At 51.6% G+C, this 22,355-nt stretch overlaps 7 protein-coding genes across 7 annotated transcripts; 2 read left to right on the top strand and 5 right to left on the bottom strand.

Annotated features, from left to right (window-relative positions):
- Positions 1-812: 812 nt before the first annotated feature.
- J4E83_007951 (uncharacterized protein) lies at positions 813-1,708 on the top strand (the record flags this gene model as incomplete). Its single annotated transcript, XM_049334849.1, has 2 exons — positions 813-1,358; positions 1,436-1,708. 2 exons carry the CDS (start codon positions 813-815, stop codon positions 1,706-1,708), a joined length of 819 nt encoding a protein of 272 aa, XP_049186000.1.
- Positions 1,709-4,971: 3,263 nt separating this feature from the next.
- J4E83_007950 (uncharacterized protein) lies at positions 4,972-6,159 on the bottom strand (the record flags this gene model as incomplete). The annotated part of the gene is made up of 3 exons (XM_049334848.1): positions 4,972-5,123; positions 5,186-5,644; positions 5,703-6,159. The coding sequence occupies 3 exons, from the start codon at positions 6,157-6,159 to the stop codon at positions 4,972-4,974; spliced, it is 1,068 nt and encodes a 355-aa protein (XP_049185999.1).
- Positions 6,160-6,700: 541 nt separating this feature from the next.
- On the bottom strand, positions 6,701-7,345 carry J4E83_007949 (uncharacterized protein; the record flags this gene model as incomplete). Its single annotated transcript, XM_049334847.1, has 2 exons — positions 6,701-6,721; positions 7,022-7,345. 2 exons carry the CDS (start codon positions 7,343-7,345, stop codon positions 6,701-6,703), a joined length of 345 nt encoding a protein of 114 aa, XP_049185998.1.
- Positions 7,346-7,837: 492 nt separating this feature from the next.
- J4E83_007948 (uncharacterized protein) lies at positions 7,838-9,885 on the bottom strand (the record flags this gene model as incomplete). The annotated part of the gene is made up of 3 exons (XM_049334846.1): positions 7,838-8,044; positions 8,096-9,801; positions 9,861-9,885. The coding sequence occupies 3 exons, from the start codon at positions 9,883-9,885 to the stop codon at positions 7,838-7,840; spliced, it is 1,938 nt and encodes a 645-aa protein (XP_049185997.1).
- A 3,961-nt stretch (positions 9,886-13,846) lies between these two features.
- DPH5 (diphthine synthase) lies at positions 13,847-14,813 on the bottom strand (the record flags this gene model as incomplete). The annotated part of the gene is made up of 3 exons (XM_049334845.1): positions 13,847-14,447; positions 14,495-14,619; positions 14,679-14,813. 3 exons carry the CDS (start codon positions 14,811-14,813, stop codon positions 13,847-13,849), a joined length of 861 nt encoding a protein of 286 aa, XP_049185996.1.
- Positions 14,814-15,638: 825 nt separating this feature from the next.
- Positions 15,639-16,759, top strand: J4E83_007946 (uncharacterized protein; the record flags this gene model as incomplete). The annotated part of the gene is made up of 2 exons (XM_049334844.1): positions 15,639-16,706; positions 16,754-16,759. The coding sequence occupies 2 exons, from the start codon at positions 15,639-15,641 to the stop codon at positions 16,757-16,759; spliced, it is 1,074 nt and encodes a 357-aa protein (XP_049185995.1).
- Positions 16,760-17,199: 440 nt separating this feature from the next.
- Positions 17,200-22,215, bottom strand: J4E83_007945 (uncharacterized protein; the record flags this gene model as incomplete). Its single annotated transcript, XM_049334843.1, has 8 exons — positions 17,200-17,349; positions 17,419-17,569; positions 17,669-17,938; positions 18,025-18,147; positions 18,876-19,134; positions 19,186-20,665; positions 20,711-22,108; positions 22,162-22,215. 8 exons carry the CDS (start codon positions 22,213-22,215, stop codon positions 17,200-17,202), a joined length of 3,885 nt encoding a protein of 1,294 aa, XP_049185994.1.
- Positions 22,216-22,355: the final 140 nt, after the last annotated feature.

Here is a 22,355-nt window from a genome sequence, read left to right as displayed (position 1 = left end):
GCCGGTCAAAGAGGGCGTCCTGAAGACGGCGGCCCGAAAGATCAAGGCTACGGCAAATGCCAATTATCGGAGACTCAACATCAAGGGCAAGGCAGCGACTGCTGGAGGTGGAAAGGGAAAGTTTGGGAGAAGAAGATAAGCAAAAGGGACATGATTTGACGATATTCCGTCTGACGGTGGTGAGATGTGTTGGAACTACGAACCGGTCAGGCCATGGACATGTCTACATGTCCCGATACGGTACTCTGGGTAGAAGATTTTCACACGAGTAATCTCTACGGTAACACAAGGTAAGGCGTGGCGTGCTGACTACCCAATCGGTCTTGCAAGGCAGACTCTAAAACGCGCAAGAAGGAATGTCAGCTGCAGCATCGCAAACAGAAGTAGACCAATACCAAAGCATGCCAGTTGCCAATAGTGATATTCCCACGCTGGGACAATGTGACCGGCTAGGTCATCTGCAGGGTGTTGGTGCCTGGCACGCGTGGGATGTCAGGCTTATATCTTGAAAAGTGTTCAGATTATGATTATATCCCCAGGAACATGCTCAGTGTGTTTGACATCAAGTGAAGACTATGGCATATATTCGCTATCGTACGTTTGAAGGTTATGACGCGCCGTGGCGGTCGGCGAGCACGCAGCCCACGCTAAGGCCAGCACCTCCGACGCCGACGGTCCCCCGACGTAAACCACCGAAGCTTCCACTCGCCGCAACAAACACCCCAACCCGACCACGCCATCAACCCGCTCAATCCCCGCGCTCACCCTCCCCATCATCTACAACTACCACCAAAAGCGAGACACCGCACACCATGGCCGAAAAGGAACTCTCCAGCGTGCTCCAGCAGCTCCACCAGACGCTCAAGACGCACAACTACCAGCAATCAACCTCATTACTGAGCAAAGCCAAGATCGCCCTCCTCAACCTCAACGCCCTGATCCCACAAGAGAAGTCCCCACGGAAATACCTGCAGGTCGCGCGTGAGACGCTCGAACTCGGCGCCATCATCTCCATCCGCCTCAAAGACACCGAGTCCTTTACCCGCTACTTCCAGCAGCTGCAGCCCTTCTACTCGCTGCCAGAGTCCACACTACCCAAAGACGGCAGCCAATCGAGCAAGGTCACGGGGCTGTACCTGTTGCTGCTGCTGAGCGAGGGCGACTACGCGGGCTTCCACACGCTGCTCGAGACGCTCGAGGTGGCGGCCGCCCAGGCGAGCGCGAAGCTAGAGGCTGATCCGTTTATCCAGTATCCGATTCGTCTGGAGCAGGCGCTTATGGAGGGGAGCTACGATAAGGTGTGGGTAGAGACGAAGAGCGAGAGGGTGCCTGGCGAGGAGTTTGCGCTGTTTACTGAGGTACGTCATTGTCATTACCACCAAACACACGACATCCTTCATAATCTGAACCAGACTATTTGCTGACACATCTCTAGATCCTCATCGGAACCATTCGCAAGGAAATCGCTTCCTGCTCCGAGCGCGCATACCCCTCCATCCCCATCTCCGACGCCAAATCCCTCCTCTTCCTCGACTCGGAAGGCAGCGTCGTCAACTTTGCAAAGGAGAGCGGTTGGGTTGTCAAGGACGGCAGGATATACTTCCCGCAGCAGGAGGATGAGTATCTGAACAGGGATATTTTGGTTACGAGTGATCAGGTTATTGAGAATACGCTGGGGTATGCGAGGGAGTTGGAGACTATTGTCTAAGAGTGCTGGCATACAGAGAGTGATAGTCAGGCTGGAGGGCTGAAGGTTTTGTGAACAGAGGAGGAGAGCGGTGTACGATATGCATCAAGACACGTGGAGTACGTAGGCTGGAGTGTACTGGTAGCAGGCGGTGTGCTTGGCTATAGCCTTACGATGAAGAGCAAGAACAATGACAAAACAAGAGTAATGATCATCATCACCAGCATGATGTCTAGGCACGTCGTCTCCACAGCGCCCATTTGGGGGTATCGCTCAATATTTGGATTGCTATCGGAACACGTCCCAAAGCCACCGCACATGCATCGATCACATGTAGGTTTGATTATAATAAGAACTGTCCACAATTCCCTTCTCCATGAAGGTTTGAGGGAGTTCCTTCAGCAGGGAACATGAAGGTGTCGTGCCACTCTTTTGACTCCAACATGGCGAAGGCGTAATGGACTTTTTGAAAACACCACCGAGGCAACCGCAGTCATGAATGTGACGATGCGTTCTTTGGTCCCGACAGATGCGTTTTTCCTGAGCTAGTAAAGAAGTAGTGCACTGCTGTTTATGGTTCGGTTCTCAGAGCAGCACACCCATGGCCAGAACAACCACTTGTTTTGGTTTTAAGCAACGGAGGCACTGGAATAAAGGACGTAGAGTCTTCACAGATCCAGTGCGCATTTATAATAGTTTCCCTCGCGCAGAGCCACCACCATGCAACGATTTCCTTGCAGTTTGAGACCGACAAACATGAACTGGGCGGCTATGGTGTTCTGGTTCCAACATGGACTCGTCCTTCCAAGACTTTTGGCAATTTTGGAGAAGAAAGAGGAGGCAGACTCCATAGGTATGCTTCTAGTTTCATTTTGGAGAAGAAAGAACTGGAAGGTGGTATAGAAAGAAAGAAGGACCGGCGGAGGAGAGGGGTTTTATATGTAGATGGTACTCCTCGAGGAGGGACACGTACCGCTCCTGGAGGTATTTCGGGCAGAGAAATTTCTTGGTGACGTAGGGAGTGCGGTATCTTCTGCAGAAAACATGAGACTGAGTGGATAAATCTTTTGGTGAATGGTTGATAGTAGTTGAAATTGGGAACCGCGAGGCTGGGTCATATCGCCACCAGGGACTGTTTTTGGAAGGGAGGTTTCTGGTTCATAATTGCTGCATCGCTAGCTTTGCAGTCGAAGCCATGACTATCTTTTTGATGTTCAAAGAAAGAAGAGAGAATTCAGCACATGAGGGAATGAAGAGCATCTTTTTAGAAAACAGATGGAGGAGGTGTGATGGAGTGGGAGAGAAGGACGAAGTAGTGTTTATATAGGCCGCTCCTCGCGAGCCTGCTCATATATCAGCTCTTGCGTTGTTTTGGTGTTGAATTGAAGAATCAGTACGACCCAATCTCCATGTAGGCGCTCGCGGCTAGTTTTGAGTTGCTGCCCTTGTCTCAAAGACATAAGATTGGTGCGCCATCTTTTTTTGGCACACCAGAACCCAAACATGGAACGTGTCATTGTACTGTTCGGGGTTTGTAAAGTGTCGAGTCATGAGAAGATAGTTCAGAGAAGAATCAGGTAAGAAGATTTGATATATAGTCGTCAGCTTCTCAGCTGGGACATGTATGAGGACATAGTTGTTTTGGAAAAAGAGAGGACAGAAAGTCATGGCTTTGTACGGGATTGACTTTTGGTGAATCTCGGAAAGTGTGTAGTATGAAGGAGAGAGGACAGTCGAGGAGGGCGAGTATTTATGTTCGACTGTTCCCGGTTTCTGGACCGGCGAAAGAAGGCCACAGCCCCATCATGTATATGCTGCAAAGTTTCAATCTCCGCAGTCAGAAACATGCAATTAGCGACTCTGGAGCTTGTGACAAAGTGCTTCTTGAACATGCGTTTCTGTTGATGTTGTTTGGAAGCGAGAGATCTTGGCGGAAGAAACGGGGAAGAACACATGGTAATCTTGGCGACGTCTTTTGATTCGCTTCTGGGTCGGTCCATGGAAATTGAGTATTTCGGTTTTGGAGAAGAAGAGGACAGGAACACATTGCTTCGTGCGAGTCACTTTTTAAGTAAACATGGAAAGTTGTGTGGAATGGAAAGTAAAGAGAGATGTCGAAGGAGAGAAGTATTTAAGCACTTCTTGCCAGGCTCGTGCACAAACTCCTGGCTAAGACCAAGCATGGGTGATAGCATGACCTCAGGGCACACTTTTCATGTTCCAGACGTGGTTGTCTTTTGAGTACTTCCACAGCGAGAATCTCATGTAATCCCACAACCAATCTTTGGAAGCCATGAACAGATACGGAGTCGATTTTATTGCCACAGGAACAGTCTCTCCATGTCTTCGTCATACATATGTTCTAGAATTGCGTATACGAAGTAGATGGTGAAGAGTCAAAACCAAGAAGAGGGAGAGGATGCTGGGTTGTGCGAACTCCTGCTCCGCTCATCGCGGCGAATTTTCCTTCTTTTGAGAAGAAGAGCGATACCAGCACATGTAACCGTAGAACATAGACTTTGGATATAACTCTTCGTAATCGTTGTTGTGGATGACAAGTAGAGGATAGAGTGCAACAGATGTTTTATAGTCCTCCTCGGCGACTACGGAGCTCGGACAGGAGACCAGACATGACGATCTCGATTACTTCTTTTGGAAACATTCCAATGTTGCCTGTATTTCTTGATTAGAGAAATGAGAGTGGTCTCTTCATGTATCTGTAGGATGTCTCGTTTTGACGCAAACATGATCAATCCCTGGGGTTCTTTTGAGCCCTGCTTAAGCCCATTTGGAAAGCTGTTCGGTTGGGTTTGGGTGCGAAGCACACACTCCCCAAAAGAGCAGCACATGAGGTGTCTGCTTATAATTTTTTTGTTTTCGTGCAGAATCTAACCCCGAATAATAGTGTAGTAATGTGTAATCGCAGTACCCCAAACTCAGGAGCATGTAAACTGAAGTTGGTGTTTTGAAGCAGACATAAAGTAGCTGGGTTGGGTTTTTGTAAAAAAGAAGGGAGAGAAAGGCCAGACATAGGTGGTCGGCCTTGATTTTTTTTTTAAATATTTGAGGAGGAAGTGTGTAATTGAGGAGAGGAGAGAGCTGCCATAACCGAAGATCTTATAGTCGAAGGCGTGGGATCAAAGCCTTCAAAAACCGGTTCTGGATCGCCATGGATTTGCTTTGGTGGCCTTAGATGAGCAGAGCGTATACCGGGGGAAGACTTCCACCTCACATCGCTTGTAACTTGGTAGATTTTGCGCCTTCCGCTCCCACGGTCAACGTCTTCAGTTAAACACCACACCCATCCGTCCCTTGGCCTTATGCGCATTCATCAACTCCACCATCTTCGGCACCTCCTCCAGCTTGAACGTCGTCATATGCGGCGTGATGTTGTGCTTCGCTGAGAACTCAACTGCCTCCCTCATATTGTAGCAAGCTGCACGCAATGGTCAGTATTTCCACTCCATCTACTCAGACAAAAGAAAGACGTGAACTTACTCCCATTACTCGACCCCTTAACCTGATACCTCCCCAACGCAATATCCAACCCATTAAACTCCAACGGCTGCTGCGGAATCCCCACCACCATAATAATCCCCTGCCCCGCCTTGACAATCGCCGGACAATCATCGTAACTCTTCTTGCTCGCCGTGAAGTTCACAGCAGCATGAACACCACCTTTTGTAAGCTCTACAATCTTCTTCTTCCAGTCCTTGTCGGCCATGGAGTTGAATGTGTAGTCCGCGCCGCAGATGCGCGCTTCATCTATCGCGTCGTCGGTGATGTCGATGGCGATGACGTTGTGGCCCATGGCTTTGGCGTATTGGATGCCCATGTGACCTAGGCCGCCGCACCCGATTACGGCGAGCCAGGAGCCGGCGGGTAGTTGGCAGTCTGCGATGCCGTGGTAGGCTGTTACGCCTGCGCAGAAGAGGGGGGCTGAGGCCTTGGGGTCGACTGTTGAGGTATGTTAGCCTGCGGTTAGTATTCTGGTTCTAGATCAGATATGACTGACGGTTCTCAGGGAGGATGATCGCTTCCCTAGCATCTACGACCGCGTATTCGGCGAAATAGCCGTCCGCGCTGAACCCTTGGATTTTGGTTTCGCCCGTTGCGCACCACGCGTTGTGTACGTTCTTGCAGGCGTAGCATACGAAGCAGCAGTCGACCGCGCAGAGGAAGCCGACCGGGTCACCTTCTTTGAACGTTCGGGCTAAATCTCCCGAGCCGGTTGATACTACCCTGCCGGTTCCTTCGTGGCCGATGGTGACGGGGTTCTTGCCGAGAATCAGACCTTGATCGTTGGGCTCGAAGAGCATGGCATCGGTGTGGCAGAGGGATGCGCTGCCCATCTTGACCAGAATCTCATGTTCGCGCGGCGTCGGGATGGGTATTTCGTTGAGGTGGAGCTTGTTGTCCCGCGCATCGTACTGTTGCGCATGCATGGTCTTCTTCTCTGGCATTGAACCCATGATGGATGTAGTTCACGTACGGAGGAAATGCTGGGTATGTTTCGAGTGGTGTTGTATGACGGGAGCGTGAGTGTCACCTGCGCGTCAATGCAAAAGGGGAAAGAGCGAAGGGAAACCAGGCAATGGCGACGGAGGATAAATTAAGAAAAATTTCCGACACGTCGTGTAGTGGAGCCATGTAGATATATCTACCGCGTGCAACGGTCGGGAATGGTCTACCGCTGCATGACAGTGGAGTGAGGGTGATCATTCCCGATAGTCGAGGTGATAATAACCCCGCGGCGCAATGCGAACCCCGAGACGAGATGCACCACGAACCGAGAATGTGAAGGAAGATCGTTGATGTATTAGTAGTATTATATCGCTCGGGCGTAACAAATAAAAATCTAAACTGGGTATACAAAAAAGGGTATATGCTAACGAAATCGTAGAGCGAAGCGCAAGGCTTTTGGGCAACAAAGGGAACAAGAAAACGCGTATCAAAGATTGCTTCCAGTGTAGGGCGCAAGGTGGAAGACAGCCCCGCACCTTCCCCCGTCACTCATGGCTCGGCAGGCCGGATCTAGACTCCGAGCTGCCTCCGAATCATGCGTGGGCCGGGGTGTGCACCGGCATTGCTTCCTCCCTGTCTCCAATCCGGTGGTATCGATGTTGTATCTCTTTTTCTTTCGTAACAATGGGTATCTTTTGAAAATTGTTTGTGGCGGGCAGGTGCGTATCCAAATTTTCGAGGCGACGTCGTGAATAGGCGCTGCGAGGTTTGTGTCGCAGCGACCGCGCCTCTCCGCGAAGCCTTCAATGGTCATGTTTGGCCATTGTTGTGTAGGCGACGGGCAGTCGATAGAGTGCGTTAGACACGCACCCAAGGTAGGAAGCGAGCCCAGGTGGCCTTCTTCTTCTGCACGGGCGGCTTCTTCTCAAGATTGGCCATGTAGAGGGCGTAGCTTCGCTCCATCTTCTCAAAGGCCTCTGCCTTGGCCTTTTCGCAATCAAGCGGGTCGTGTTCCCAGTCGGGGTTACTCTCTTGCGTGTGGTCGCCGCGGTAGCGCGGAGAAACCGATGGCCAACCGAAGTCTCTGACGAGGAGTTCTGTGGGCGGAGGTGGCATCTCGAGCTTTTCATCAATAACGGAAAGGTTCGTTACGCTGTAGGAGGAGGAAGAGGAGGAGGTGGATGAGAGCGACATGATGGCGGTGGTGAGAGTGAAGTGCGGATTGCGACGCGTAGGTGGGCAGTTGATGATGACGGCACGGGTGAGGTACGTGGACGACGCGAATAAGAGGCCGAGAAGAGAGCGAATGTAGAATTATAGAGAGTGAAGGAAGATATTATGGGGGTGCTATGTCATGGCCCGCTGGCGATGGGTTGGGGTGCGTTGTCCAGGTCCAGAGGTGCAAAGGGCAGGAAAGCCTTGAAAGTTGCGCGGCTCAGCCTGGGAGATTGCCCAGTCAGTGCGCCAGGGGCGGTTGGTAGCCGGCGCCACACATTCCTTCCAAGAGTACGGCATCCTCCAGCTAGCGACATTAGATCGATTTCCGGCTGTGCAACGATGCAAGCCATGACGTGCTAGCTGCTGATCGTCCCTGTGCGTTAGATTAGCGCGCCCATCTAGAACATGCATGCACGTTTCAGCGTCTGGTTTGCATTGCCATCTATCGCTACCACCCTCCATGCCACTCTACTTGCGTCGCAAAGTCAACGTCTTGTCCAGGTTGAAGGCCGCTGAGATCACCGCCAGATGGCTGAACGCCTGTGGTGTGTTGCCCAACTGCTCCCCCGAGCGCGCAATCTCCTCCGAGAAGATGTGCAAATGATTTCCGAAACTTAGCATGTTTTCGAAGATAGTTACCGCCTGTAACAGGTACTTCTCGTTGTACGCGCCAGCCTGTGATGTCAGTAAAAAGCAAAACTTTGTGTTGCAACGCAGACCGCTTACCCTTGTCAACGCCTCGACGAGCCAAAACGTGCACATGCTAAAAGCGCCTTCTTGCCCACCCACGCCATCGTCGCTCAGGGCGTGATTGTACCTGTACACCAAACCGGTACTCGTCAGCCCGCCCTTCTCAGGAGCCTTGAGTATGCGGTCGAGAGTCTTGAGGAAGCGCGGATCAGTCGGAGATATGAAGAAGACCAGAGGCGCAATCAAGACCGCCGAATCCAGGATATCATTCGACTCGTAGCTCTGGATGAAGCACTCCATGTCGGTGTTGTAGCCCTTCTCCATGACTTCCTCGTAGATCTCATCGCGGACCCTGTACCACTCGGCTCGATGCGGACATGGGAAGCTCCTCTTGTCTGCCAGGCGCAATGCCCGATCCAGGGCTACCCACAGCATCATCTTGCTGTACACAAAGTTCTGCTTCTTGCCGCGGACTTCCCAGATCGACATGTCGGGCTCTTTCCAGACAGTACATACGTAGTCCGCGATATGTCGGACAAGGAGCCACTGATCATATGAGATGGGACGCGAGAACCTATTCACGAGGTAGATGCCATCCATCAACTCCCCGTAAATGTCAAGCTGTACATGGAAAGCCGCGCCATTGCCGATCCGCACCGGTTGGCTAGCCCTGTATCCCTCCAAGTGGGGTAGTTCGAGCTCTGGAATGTCTGTGCCGCCCCAGATGGTCATCATGATTGGCAAAGCTCCTTGCCGCGCTTTGGCCTCTTTGACACGTTGGAAGATGTAGCTTATGTAGGCTTCAGCTTCATGGCTAATACCCATCCGGAGAAAGGTGTAGATGGTGAACGACGCATCGCGCACCCAGGAGTAGCGGTAGTCCCAGTTTCGCGATCCACCAAAGTCCTCGGGCAGAGAGAAAGTCGGTGCAGCAACGATTGCTCCGCTTGGCTCGAAGGTCAGCATCTTGAGAATCAGCAGACTCCGCGTAACCACCTCTTCCCATCGGCCTTTATACTTGCTCTGCTCTATCCACCTGGCCCAGTACATTTGGGTGTTGGTCTGTAGCTCTTGAACCTGTTCAGTCTCAATTACATCTGGGCTGTGATCTTCCGCGTCGCGCAGTATGAAGGATACGGCTTGACCTTCGTTCAAAGTGAAAGCGGCCGTGACACCGTCGCCCAGGTCTTGTGGCTCCGGTGACTTCTCAAAAACCACTCTTGGGCAAACGCCGTCGGGTTCATCCCCACAATCGATCGTTGCGTTGAGCTCCAGGGAGAGGTCTTTTGATTTGAAGGTGACACGTTGCAGGCAATGTCCTTGGCCAGTCTTGCCCATGTCGACAATCTCGGTCGTATGCTTGTCCTGCGCGTAGTTGAAAGCAGGGAAGACCTCGACGCACACGTCAACTTTGCCCCGCATACATTCTACCCGCCTGACTAGCCACTTCTTCAGATCGGGACGTTCTGGTACGCTTCCTGTATGGTTGCTCGCGAGTACGTTCGCATGATACTTTTCGTCCCAGTTCTTGTCATTCGGTCTTGGAAAGAAGTCCACGACGTTCATGACCCCCTCCTCCTTCAGGTAGCGTGTTTGGAGAATATTGCTCGCAGGTAGATACTGCTGTTTAGTCGTACATGTATCATCGCCGGTGGGCCCTATGCTGAAGTGCCCGCCCTTTTCCTTGTCCAGAATGCGACAGAAGACAGACGGGGAGTCGAAGTAGGGCCAACACATGTAATCTGGAGTAGGCGTACAAAGTCAGTATGTGGGTAACATACGGTTCGCAGAATTTACATACCGATTCCTCCGTCTGTTGCGACCATGGCGCATGTTCTCATATTTCCAATCAGCCCATAGTCTTCTATGGGCATGTAGCCATTTGCCGAGCGTCTTGAGCTGGAGGTCTGCGGTCTTGATGCGACCCTCTTCATCTTTGGATTCTGCATGTTCTCTTCCTTGCGACTGTGTTGTCGATATAATTCAGTACCGCTATTTCTATCCAAAGGTAAAGGCGTGCGAGTGGAGGGCGTATTGATGACATCCTGAAGAAGCCGCTTACCGGGCGAGCCGGAATCTACTATGGCGTCGGTAGGTTTGGACATCGTCAGTGCGCTAGTCCTGAATGGTTGAATCTTTGTAAAGACTGCTGCAAGCGGAAGAATAGAAGCGGGCCGATCAGATTGTACAGATCATCGTGATGCTTTGTGGTTGCCTCGGCCAATGAATGACTGTGGTGTGACGTCAGACGCACTTACCTCTCAAGGGCTTGACCTCGCAACTTCTACCTCCACCCAGGCAAATGCCCAGGCAGCTACTAACTGCATCAATCTCGCACGTCACATCACGCAGTGTCCAAAAGATGTTCGTGGAGAGACACTTCTAAACCTCTATCCATGGATGTCGCTTAGTATGAGGCGAAGAGCTGCAGTAGCGCTGCGATCAACATTCTAGCCTACTAATACTATCCGAACTCTCCAACTATTATTTCGTCCCCCAAAATCTAGGCATCACACCTGAACAGGACACCACCGGTGCATTTCGACGGGCGACGTCTTGTACGATGTACTTATGGCTACATTCGTTCCGCAATCAGCATTGCAAGGGAACATAAATGAAAGATCACCACTGTCTGTTGTTGGAAAGGAGCAGATTTTCTGACCCAAAGATCTATTCTCTGACAGATAACATTTAAAATGCAGAAGTTGTGGGTGGTTCATCCCTATCTGGATCCACTAACGCAGTAAGGTACCAATAGACGGCAACCGAAGGACGGCCACTCAACCATATTGGTAATGTGCAGGGCGATATAAAAATACAGTACACTCGTCCAAAGACATCGCACCATCTACTATCTACCATCTACTATCTACTATCTACCATCTACTATCTACCATCTACTATCTACCATCTACTATCTACTATCTACCATCTACCATCTACTATCTACTATCTCAATGTCCCCACGTCCCTAAAGATCGACTTCTCGACCCAACGCAATCAAAACCCCGCCACTCCGAACCGCCGCAAAGACATCATGGATCCAAGCCAACCCTCCCCGGATGGCACTTGCCATTTCTTCCAACTCCCTGCTGAGCTCAGAAATATAGTCTACGAATACACTCTCACGAACCCGAGAGGTGTGGTATGTCGCGAAGAACCATCCAGCAACTCCGGAATATTCCGCTTCTACGCGGTCCCTGTCATGGAAGAGAGACCTTCCAAAAAGGAACGCGAGCAAGATTGGTATGCAAAACAGCTCGACAACAGCCTCGAGACCGCCAGGGAGGTCAACCAGCTTAAACATGTTTGCCGGCAACTGAAGGAAGAGACGAAAAACATCGTTATATGTCGCAATGATATAGTGTTCCCATGCGGTCCACTTCACCTACTGAACTTCCTCGAAAAAGTTCCCATGGCCCTGCATAGTTATCTCCGAGAGATCACCGTATGGGAACACCGTCCCCTCCTTGTACGACAGTTCATTGCAGACAAGAGTTGGCGTTTGATCGCTCGTATCTGCGAAGAATATTACGCCTTTACCATCCGGATGATCTGGCCATCGCTTATGGAGAAGAGAAGTATACACACTTGTAGCTGTTGGATCATACGCAAGATCGTGGCACTTGCGGTTCATGCCCGTAAAGATAGGACTCTTATCAGTAAGATTAGCGATGTTGGGTGGTGGCGGAACATACTATTAAGAACAACGGCGCTCGCCCATGTAGACCCGAAAATAGTCGTACAAGGAGACTGGAAGTGGTCTCGAAGTATCAAGATGTTCCCTTCACACGAGCCATTTCCGGAGCATCGGTTCAGGCTCTGCTTGGGCCTTCACCCGTTACAAGAGCAGGAGTTGGAAAGGTGCATCGTAACGATGAAGAAGGTCTTCGAAGATGGGATATAGATGCAAGACGATGCCATGTCGAATACATGGAGAACTGGAATAACGGAAAGGGATGAAGACAACACATTTATACGACATGTGGTCAGGATTCGCGAGCGAACAGCGCAGACATGGACAGAATGCAGGATCGAGTAGAGGCAACTATGGCTACGCACGTAATGACCAGCTTCGTTGTCAGTCTCAGTATCATACACAATGGTTCTCTCAACTTCCATTGGGATGATCTGTCAACACATCGTATACGTCTACAAACCCATTCATATACACGAGTGCTGCACACATACAACCGCCTCGTACCGCCGTCTTCCTGTTTCAACATTTCATCACCACCAAAGATGTGCACATCCTTCCAAACCCATTACCTGATCTGGAATCGGGAAGTGTCCGGCCTTGGCCCCAAAAAAGACATATCCTGCGTAGACGAAGACTTCCACCAATGCCAAAAAGCCAAAGATAGCGGTCAGAAGTGCACCGAGCCTGTCGTGATACCGGTAGTACGAGTGATACCGAAGCATATTGTGGTTAAGGAGGGGGATATACCGAGTGAGTGGAGGAGCGCTGGTTGTAATGTTATGTGAGAGGTGGACGCGGGAGGTCATGAATTCATGCAATCCTTGATTTAAAAGAATTAGGTATGAGGAGCGAGTGTGCGAATCACGGGTTGCGGGGAGTGTGATAAGTAGTTTTGGACGTTGTTGGTCAAAGCATGTGAAGGGCTTTCTTTGAGACAAGCAGATCAAACATAATCCAAACCCATTGCTTTTTCGAAATTCTGCACATGATCTTCTTGTTGATGGCGTTTGGTTTGCAAAAAGGATGTGGCGAGGTATGGAGAGACCAAACTGCGGAAAGGATAGATATTTATATAAAATATGTTGACGTCCTAGGTATACACCCAAAACCATGTAAGCCCCCGGTATCTTTTTGACGTTTTTGGCCTCACAGCGCCATCTTTCCGATCTGGAATTGTTTTGTTTTTGGAGATTGGGACGGGACGCCACTCCATGTAGCCTTTTCCTTCATTGTTTCGGAGATGTGAGGAGTGAGATAATGACTGAAGAAAGACGGCGGAATAATCGAGCCTTTTATACTTGAGCCCAGAGGGCGACATCGGTTCGTAGCAATGAGAATTCGAGTCCATAGGCTCATTCTCAATACCTTATGAACTCAAACCATGGACTATCAACTACGATCCAATTGGCCCATGGTTTTGGCTGCGGAAGGATCCTTCGAGCAAACCATAGTGACTGGCGATTCTTTTTTTGAAAACAGGCTCATATACGGAGGCAAGGTAGTTTTTTGTACGAATGGGAATAGCATCGAGTTTTACGCATGGAGACTTGTAAGGCGAGCTTTTGTGAATGAGAAGTCGTGCCGCAACGAGCAGACATGAAGCTGTTGATGAGCTATTTTCGCTTGGTTTTTTTTGAAGTCGTCGAACATTTACGATGATGAAAAGCTGCAGGGGAGGAAGATCCACACCGTATTGATGAATCCAGGTCTTGTTCGCACATTTTCGTGGAATATGTTGAGGAAGCAGCGTTTTGTGTAGTAAGAGAATTTTTGACTCTCCGTCAGACATGGTAAGTTGGAATTCGTTTTTTGGACACAGGTCATCGGATTTTGTCAAACCAGATTTGGAAATTTTTGGTTCAGAAGTTGTTGGAAGATGTAATCGAGGTCAGGGACGGAAATTTATGCTAGGAAGGGGGGCTGCGCCTAGTGTCGGCACTCAAGTCGTCTTCAAAAAGCTGTCCATTATGTCTTCATGGGATGTTGACATTGGATTTTGGTGATTCACTAAAGCAAGAGCCGCATCAAGCGAAGCCGCATACTGCTACATGTCAACAGCCCACAGATGCGACAGCTTGAGGATCCGCTCATTGCTTGCCCTCATAGTCCCTCTTCCAGACCTCCCTGAACTTCTCCTTATCCACAGCGAACTCCTCGAGGAAGTCCCTCTCGAGATCGTGTGTCCGTCGACCCAGCAGCACCAGACTGTGCAGCGGCTTCCCCAGATCCGCCTCACACAGCTGTGCCAATGTCCCAGCAACGATCTTCTCATCCTCCGCACCAACCCGCGCAACACCCACAGCCAGACTCTCCTTGGTGTAAGCGCCCTCCTGCTTGACATCCTCCTCAATCTCCAGCATCTGCTGCGCGCACTGCGCAACAGTCATGTACCGCGGCGGCTCGTAGATCTTGCGTCCGCGCGCCATGTTCTCCAGACTCTGCTCCTTGACCTTGATGTCGAGGAGGACGAGCGTGTGTAGGCCGATGGAGACGTTCTCCTTGATGCGGTCGTAGAAGGAGGCGGGCTTCCAGTTGTCAAGGAAGAAGACCATCGAGACTGTTTGCCCGAAGTTGTAGAGTTGCAGGCCGGTCGTGCCGATCGAGGTCAGGATGCTGGCGTTGGGGATGGAGCGGGTGGGGATAGAGAGTTCGCGGGCGCGGAGGACGAGGTCGGTGTGTGTGGTCGCTCTGTTGAGTGTTAGATAGGCGTAGTATGTATTCGTAGAGGAACATACCCGAATGGATCGCCTACGACGAGGAATGCGACGTCGACTTTGTCAGCATCTTTGAGGATATCGTCGCTGGACGACTCGACCATTTCGCGGTCGGCTATGATGACTTCGCGGCCATAGAAAGCTTCCTACTGCCGTGATAATTAGTTTCCCAGTGCCTCTCCCATCAATCGCATCTTCGACTCACAAGCACATCCTTCTCCACCAGCAGCACCGCCGTGTACGCCTCGAGGTAGACGCGGTCCGCCTTCTTCACAATGTCCAGACCCTTGACAGTGATGTCCTTTTCGTCCGCCAGGCCGAGACCCACGAGATACAGCATGATGGGCAGTTGTGACGCGTGGGGTGAAAGTCGTGGTGGGGTTGGTCGCCAAATTGACAAAAAGTTGAGCGGGGCTGATGATTTGCATGTGGTAGGGCTGAGCGTGCCCGGGCCAACCCGTGCTGTCGCATCAGGCATCGCCTGAAATCGCGCTAGTAGACCGCAAACCGCGTCCCATCCCCGGACTCCATTCACATTCCTCGCCGCGCCCCACGTCTCTTGTGTTCGACTTTCTGTTTGGTATAGCTGTAAGAAGTTGGCGACGCGCTTTGTATGATTATAGGAGCCTTTGGGCGACCGAGTAAGGCACCATGTCGGACAAGGATAAGATGGCCAAGTATCGGACGGAGATCCAACAGGTTAGTCAATTGCATCTTCTTCTTGTGGTCTTCTCATGATTTTTCTTTGACTTTCCAAACGAGAAAGAGATGGATTTTGGAAATTTTGGGTTGAACTACGCTGCCTATAACATCATCGGCCTTCACATCCTTCCCTGTACACGAAGGACGCTGTTACGCGCGCCTACCCAAGCATCAACACAATTTCACATTTGGATGAATACATTCGAAGACTCCGGAAATTAATTCCCACATCACGCCAACGTTCATACATCGTATATGGGTTATGGTTCTTGTTCATCCGCAGTCACGTTCTAGGGGGACAGCCAACATGGCCCCAACTCTACTTCACCTACAATCATCCCATCACCCACTCCATCCCGTCTTGCAAAGATCCAAGCGAGCTCCCAAAAAAGCTCACCCACAAGATGCCCCCAGCACTTGTGCCACCCACACATTTCCTTGACTCACACACTTCCCCCAAACCATGTCGCAAGAGGCCACCACCATGGCCTCTTCTACATCCTCCCCTGCGCTTTCTTCGCCCCCAATGTCTCGGCCCGCATCTCCAGAAGCTCTGGTCTCATTCGACGTTAACTTCGACGTCGGCCTGAATCTAACGATCCCACAGATGATGTTCGTCTCCGGCGAAACCGGCGAACCCTCCCCCGAAACAACCACGCTGATCGAATCAATCGTCCAAGACCAAGTCCAGCACATGCTACGAGAATGCACAGCCCTAGCCACACGCCGCGGCAGCAAATCCATATCCACGGACGACCTCTTCATGCTAATCCGACACGACCGCGCCAAAATCTCGCGCCTTCGGCACTTCCTGCAATGGAAAGACGTGCGCCGCTCCGTCAAAGACTCAGACGACAAAGGCGGCGACGGCGGCGCAGACGTCGGAGCCGGAGACGCAGACATAGCCGCCGGCGTGGTAGGAGCAGGAGGCCCCGGCGCCGCACCCGTCGACGCCTCGAAGAAAGCCAAGCGCGCGAAAGTTGATCTAGTCTGGGACGTGCATTCCTTCTTCACTGAGTTTCCACCGCAGAAAGACGATGTCGAAGACGAGGAGGAAGAGGAAATGAATTACGCTACCCTGCAACGCCTTAAGAACGCAGACGAACGTACCAAAGACATGACGAGGGAAGAATACGTCCACTGGTCTGACTGCCGCCAAGCATCCTTCACATACCGCAAAGGCAAGCGTTTCAAAGAATGGGCTGGGTTCGGCCTCATTACTGATTCCAAACCTTCCGACGATATCATCGATATCCTCGGTTTCTTGACGTTTGAGATTGTGCAGACGCTTACGGAGGAGGCGCTCAAGGTCAAAGATGCGGAAGATCTCTATAAGAAGAATCATGGCGGTGAGCAGAATAGGCTCAAGAGGAAGAGAGAGCGTGGTCTGTTTGACCCCCCAGAGGAGGCGAGGGAGCCCGTCCAGCCGAGTCATGTGCAGGAGGGTTACAGGCGGCTGCAGAGGGGGAACAACAAGGCGAAGGCTATGCTCAACTTTACGAGGAACGTGCATAGGGCCGCGCTCAAGTTGGTGAGTAACATCATGCGATGGATGAGAACATGTACTAATGACACCAGATCTAAACGCATAGTCATGCGACTATAGTTGGCTCAGCACGAGGTGTTTGGATAAGGCGCTTTGGTTATTTGATACCCTAAGCAGGTAACAGGGTATATGGCGTCCGTGTCATGGAAATTGGGTAATCCGGGGTAGTTTCAGGAATGCGAATGAGAACCATTCAAGCAAGCATCACGCAATCATATCCACAGACAATGCATGAAAGCAGACCAACTCCAAGTTTGACTACTGGTTTCTAATTCCGATGCGCATATCCTTTTTGGTACACTCATAGCATCGGTGATCAGAGTGAGGGCAGCCTTGTCGGTCGAGTATGCATGGAGAGAAGAGTCCTTCACAGACGTAACATGAAACATGACCGCATATGCCCAGATAAAAAGGAGATTGACGCCCTCCTTTAACCTTGAAAAGACCCACGCCAGGTGTTCATCATGATATCCCGTGTTTACTCCGCATCGTCGCCAAACTGAGCTTGACGCTTCTGCTGGACACGCTCCTGCCTCCTCTCCCTCGCCGCCTTGGTCTTCGCGCGCTTGGCGTCCATCTCTTCCTGGATAGCCCTCTCGCGGGCCTTCTCAGCCTTGGCCTTGTGGATCTACGATGCGTGTCAGTAGCCGAGCATGGAGCGGGGTTTGACATAGTCATGATGTCATGGCGGACGTACGTGTTCAACGAGAGCACGCTTGTGCTTGAAGGTGTTACCCTTGGACAGGTGGTAGAGCTCGTGGTAGAGGTGCTTGTCGATCTTTCCGGCGGCACGGTACTTGACGAGGAGACGGCGGAGGACACGGAGACGGCGCATCCAGACGATTTGGCTATAGACATCCGCATCAGCAAACAGTCTCCTTCATCCTTCACTCCCCACAATGAATCTCTGTCGAGTCCATTGCGGGAGCGGCATCGTGATTGCGTACCTTGGCATACGAGCGTCCTTGGTACCCTTCCTCTTACCGAAACCACGGTGTCGGCCAATTCGTCGAGCGGCGGTCAGCTCCCGGGCGCGGGCACGCGAGTGCATGGTGACGGGCTTGCGGATGATGAGGCCATCCTGGACGAGCTTGCGGACGGTCTGGCGGGAGTTGGCGTTGGCGATTTCGCTGGTCTCGTTGGGGTCGAGCCAGATCTTGCGCTTTCCGCAACCGACCACGGAGGCCGCGAGGCGCTTCTGAGTGCGGAGGTTGACCCTGCGAAACACACTCGGTCAGTATTTTGATCAATTGTACGGTCGTGGACGATGGAAAGTGCTATCGTGAAAAGAGGGGTTCGCCACGTCTCGGGCGCCTGCTGAGCAGCACTGCGAGTCGGCGACGTGGTTGCGGGTGCGGAAGTGCTCTTCGAAGCAATGCTGAGGGTATGCAATCGGTATTCCTTACATTTTGACGGGTTGGTTGTCCTGGAGGTTAGTATCGAGAGTCGCGGCAAGACGTTCGCAGAATATTGAGGATCCGACCTGGGCAGGTGCGCGTGATCGCTTAGAGCGCCAAGCTCGTCACGTGCCGGCCACTAGTCGTTTTACGACCCCGACCCCAGACACCAACAACAACTCAATGCACCTTCCAAAACAAAAGCTACCGTTAATGCATTATGGAAAGTACAAGTTGTCGCGTGTAAGATTTCCGTCTCACTACACGAAAGGACCATCGCTCTCATTTCCGCGAAGTTCAAAGCCAAAGTCTACGTTACCAAGATCAGCTGTGTGGCAATGTTTCGCGACCGCTAGATGCGTAAATTAGGCACAATCACAATGTGAGTCAACGACAGATGGCCCCAAAGCTTATTTCTATCATTAGACCGATGGGGTTGCAGCTCACCGTCGGACATTTCTTGGTGAGCTTGAGACGTCCATCACGCGACAACGCGCATGTAGCGATATTGGCATCGACGATGGATGACGCATTAAGATCATCGACACCTAGGCCATCGTGCTGCGAGGTGTGCCGCATCTATCATCGTGACTCATTTAGGATCATCACAAGCGAGCTACTGCACCTGCGTTATTACCGCGGAGACTAAGGGTGGCAATCACCACACCCATCACACAAGTCAAGAAGCGTATGCCGTTTCAAACAGAGAACGTAAACCGATCGCGAGGAGCAGCGTTTATGTGCATTGCATATCTACTGTAACTTCAAGTCCTCCTCACTCAGCACACCATACAGCTTCTCAATCTCCTGTCCAATGATGTTGAGGTCATGCGCGAGCTGCCCAGTCACCAACGCGTACGCGTACAGCAATTCGTAATCTTCATCATTGGCAATGACCTTTCCCAGTCCACTCTGTCGGAACTCAAAGACCTTTGCTAGTAGACGATCTCGCGTGTGTTCGATATTAGGCAAGACGTCGTTGAGTGGGTATGCCAACTTCATTGAGGAGGCCATGACTGTGTACTGTTAGCCGGTGCTCTTAAGAAAGCTTGTTAGGTATGACTCACCAGAGAAGAGATGACTGATGCGCCAACTCAGGTCCGTCCACTCTTTCTTGGTATACCTCAAGACCTCTTTCTCGCCCTCTGAGGCCTTCACATCTTTGAGTATGACGACGTTCATAGCATGGAAACTATCCAAGATACGGCTGGTCGCGCCTAAAATGACTTTGAAACTCTTGTCTGGGAACGGGCCCTTGAGCTCGAACTCTGCGGCAGCTGATGCTCGCAGCGTGTCCAGATGAGACAGATACCGACGAAGTTCTAGTTCTTCGCGTTCGGACATGTACGTGTACGTCCGGCTTGTGCGTTCGTTGGCGTCGAGTAGGGTCTTCAGAGGCCCACGTTTCCAGATCAACCCCATCTTTAACCATAATAGAGACGTGCCCTTCTTGACTTTGCGTCGCGCAGAGATAGGCCAGATGACTCTCGTCACTATGATACCCCATATGCATCCAACCATCACCGCAACCACACGGTGGAGTACAATCTCCCAGATCTCGGGTGAGATACCACCCTCATCGTCATCGTCGTCATCGTCCTTGACGGAGAGCGAGTATGCGTAAAGTGCAGAGAGATTGTAGGTCAGCAGGATGAAGCGACCCATAGGCCCCTTGCCCTTTCCAACGATGATGTAGAAGCAGAACAGGGAGATGATCCAGCCGAAGAAACCCAAGACGAAGGCATGCTCGTCAGCGGCGATCCATGCGGCGATTGCCAGTATAGCTCCGAGACAGGTACCAGCAAAACGTTGGAAACCAGTAGTATTGGAGGCACCGATGGTCATCGAGCACACCAACATGTATGACAACAAGCCCCACTCGCCACGCCAGTGACCGTAGAATCCTCGAGTCGACTGGATGAAGGACCACATGGCGTAGAGGACTGCGCCAATGCCAACCTTGACGGCGTATTTGAGATCGTCTCTTCTAAAGACGGCCAATGATGTCCAGATGCGGTACGAAAGTGGCTGCTCGTTCTCTGGCTTGTAAGGGTCTCCACGAGTCGACTTCCGGTAGATGGGGTTGTGGATCTCACGCGAACCTCCCGGTGTGTGGGCCTCTGTCTCATCAATAAGATAGGCCTCCTCAGGGCTGTCTCCCGCCTTATCCTTCCTGCGCCTGCGCTGCCAGAATTTCAGCCAGCTGTAGGTTCTTTGCCGCGGGTAGCGAGTGACATTAGCTTTCAGCTCTTCGAGAATGTCAAGGAACGACACCATGTCTTCAGCGAAGTCTAGGAGCGACGAACTAAAGTATCCACAGCTTGCGGCAACCTCCTCGAAGTCTGCTGCAATCGCTGCAGAGCTAGTCCTCGTTGGTATCTTGTTCTTGTAGACAGCTGAGAGGGCTTCCCGACGTGCATCTGAGAAGAGCGCCTTGGCATCGACTAGACTGTGGCGAAAGTGCTCGTTGATAGCCATGTTGTACTCGGGCCCAGGTCCAAAAGGCAGTTCAGAAAGGACCTCGCGTAGTGTGTATGCTAAAGATTTCTACTGTTGTTAGCTCAATTCGCAGACCGCGACTCTTAGACGTACCATTGGTGGCCCCAAGCTAGCAATGAACACCGAGAACATGTCAGCAGGCGTAAGATCTGACTTCAGAAGGGTCGCAACTTGGTCAGACTTCTTCTTGGTCGGAGTGGACTCGTCGTCGGATCCAGCTGCTGAGGGATATGCAGATGCTTGGGAACTTTCCGGCAACTCATCGATAGACGCAAGAATGCTGGTTCGCCTCTCTGTATGGCTGAGACTAGGAGACATTTGCGGAGGACTGAAGGACATTGTATGGTCCGAGAATATCGACGAGTTCACCGTTCCATTAGCGGGTATGGATTGCTGCGACGTTCCGCTGGCGCTGGGCGCGGCCTCGGATTGCGCCAACAGCGTAAATTGGGTTTCGGCAGCGCTTCGCAGCCCACCACAGCTCTGCATGAGCTTTTCTAGACATTTGACCAATTTTGCGTGAATCCTGTACTCTTCCTCGGTACCCAATGCGTAATGCTCAAACTTGGCTTCTCCCAGGTTCTTTACAAGTGTTTTGTATGTTGACTGGCTCTTTTTGGATGCTTCGACATATGATTCGCTCTTGAGGTCTGATTCGGCACCGGAAAGGAAGCTAAGGGTGATATTGTTGAGCATCTCTGCCATGGCATCGGTAGACTGGATGAACGTATCGCGGAATTCGTTACGCGCGGACTTTGGTTGTACGAGGAGTGATACAAGTGCTGAGGCGGAACAGCCCATGATGATCATCTTCAGGACCTGCCAGACTTTGACGTAGGAGAATTTGGCTGCCTGAACAGCTCCCTCCTTGGTCAGAATTGTGATGAGGGCGAGTGAAGTCAGTGAGCAAGCGACGTTGACCAACGGATTCCCAAGCTTCTGTTTTGTCCATCCAACAAGCCCTAAGCCTCCTCCACAGAATACAATGAGCACTATCACATGCCCAAGGACTAGTAGATCGTGGTTTCCAAAGTAAGCGGACACGGCCATGCTGGAGAAGGATACGAAAGCGGCGTATAGAAAGGCGGCGAAAGCCAAAATGACAGCCTCCAGCATGCTACCGGCCGAGCGAGCTGGGTGAAAGTACACAGTGATAGTCGCGACTATGTGTTTTCCATCGTTCTTGCCCAGTAATCCTGCAATTGCTGGTACGAACGTCGCCAGCGATCCGAGGACATAGGCTAATGAGCACTTCATTATGCCTATTCCAATAGGACTCGTCGCGTAGGCGTAGCCTTGTCGACATTTGTTCGTAAGCACCACCTTTGCAAACTCGACTCTTCCCATCTCCCGGTGTCTCTCAGCATCGTATTGGCCGGGCGCAAGGAGGAATTCGGAGGATTCGGTCGGTCGGTGTTGGGATCTTCGTAGGGTGAAGGATCTCTTGATGCGCTCGCCGGTCTTGGGCTGCACCATAGTCGCGCTGCGTAGCTATAGGATATGGTCAGCGCATCGCCTATATGGTCTCTGAAGACGCGACTTACGCTGGGCCGCAGGAAGCGGCGCTCAGCCGGGGTTTGCGGATCATCGTTAGCCATCGGGGAGGTCGTAGACCGTATACTCTAATCGGGTTCTAGGACATGGCGACTGAAGAAGCTGTGAGAGGTGCGCCGTCCAAGCGCGTCTTGGTGATTGTTGGTCGCGAACCCTGCAGATGCCCAGATCGATGGCACTGGCG

This window comes from Alternaria metachromatica (assembly GCF_023757995.1).
Source record: "Alternaria metachromatica strain BMP 0045 chromosome Unknown scaffold_21, whole genome shotgun sequence".
NCBI lineage: Eukaryota > Fungi > Ascomycota > Dothideomycetes > Pleosporales > Pleosporaceae > Alternaria > Alternaria metachromatica.
Note: the sequence above shows the minus strand (reverse complement) of the source record. Positions and strands in the feature narration are given on the sequence as shown.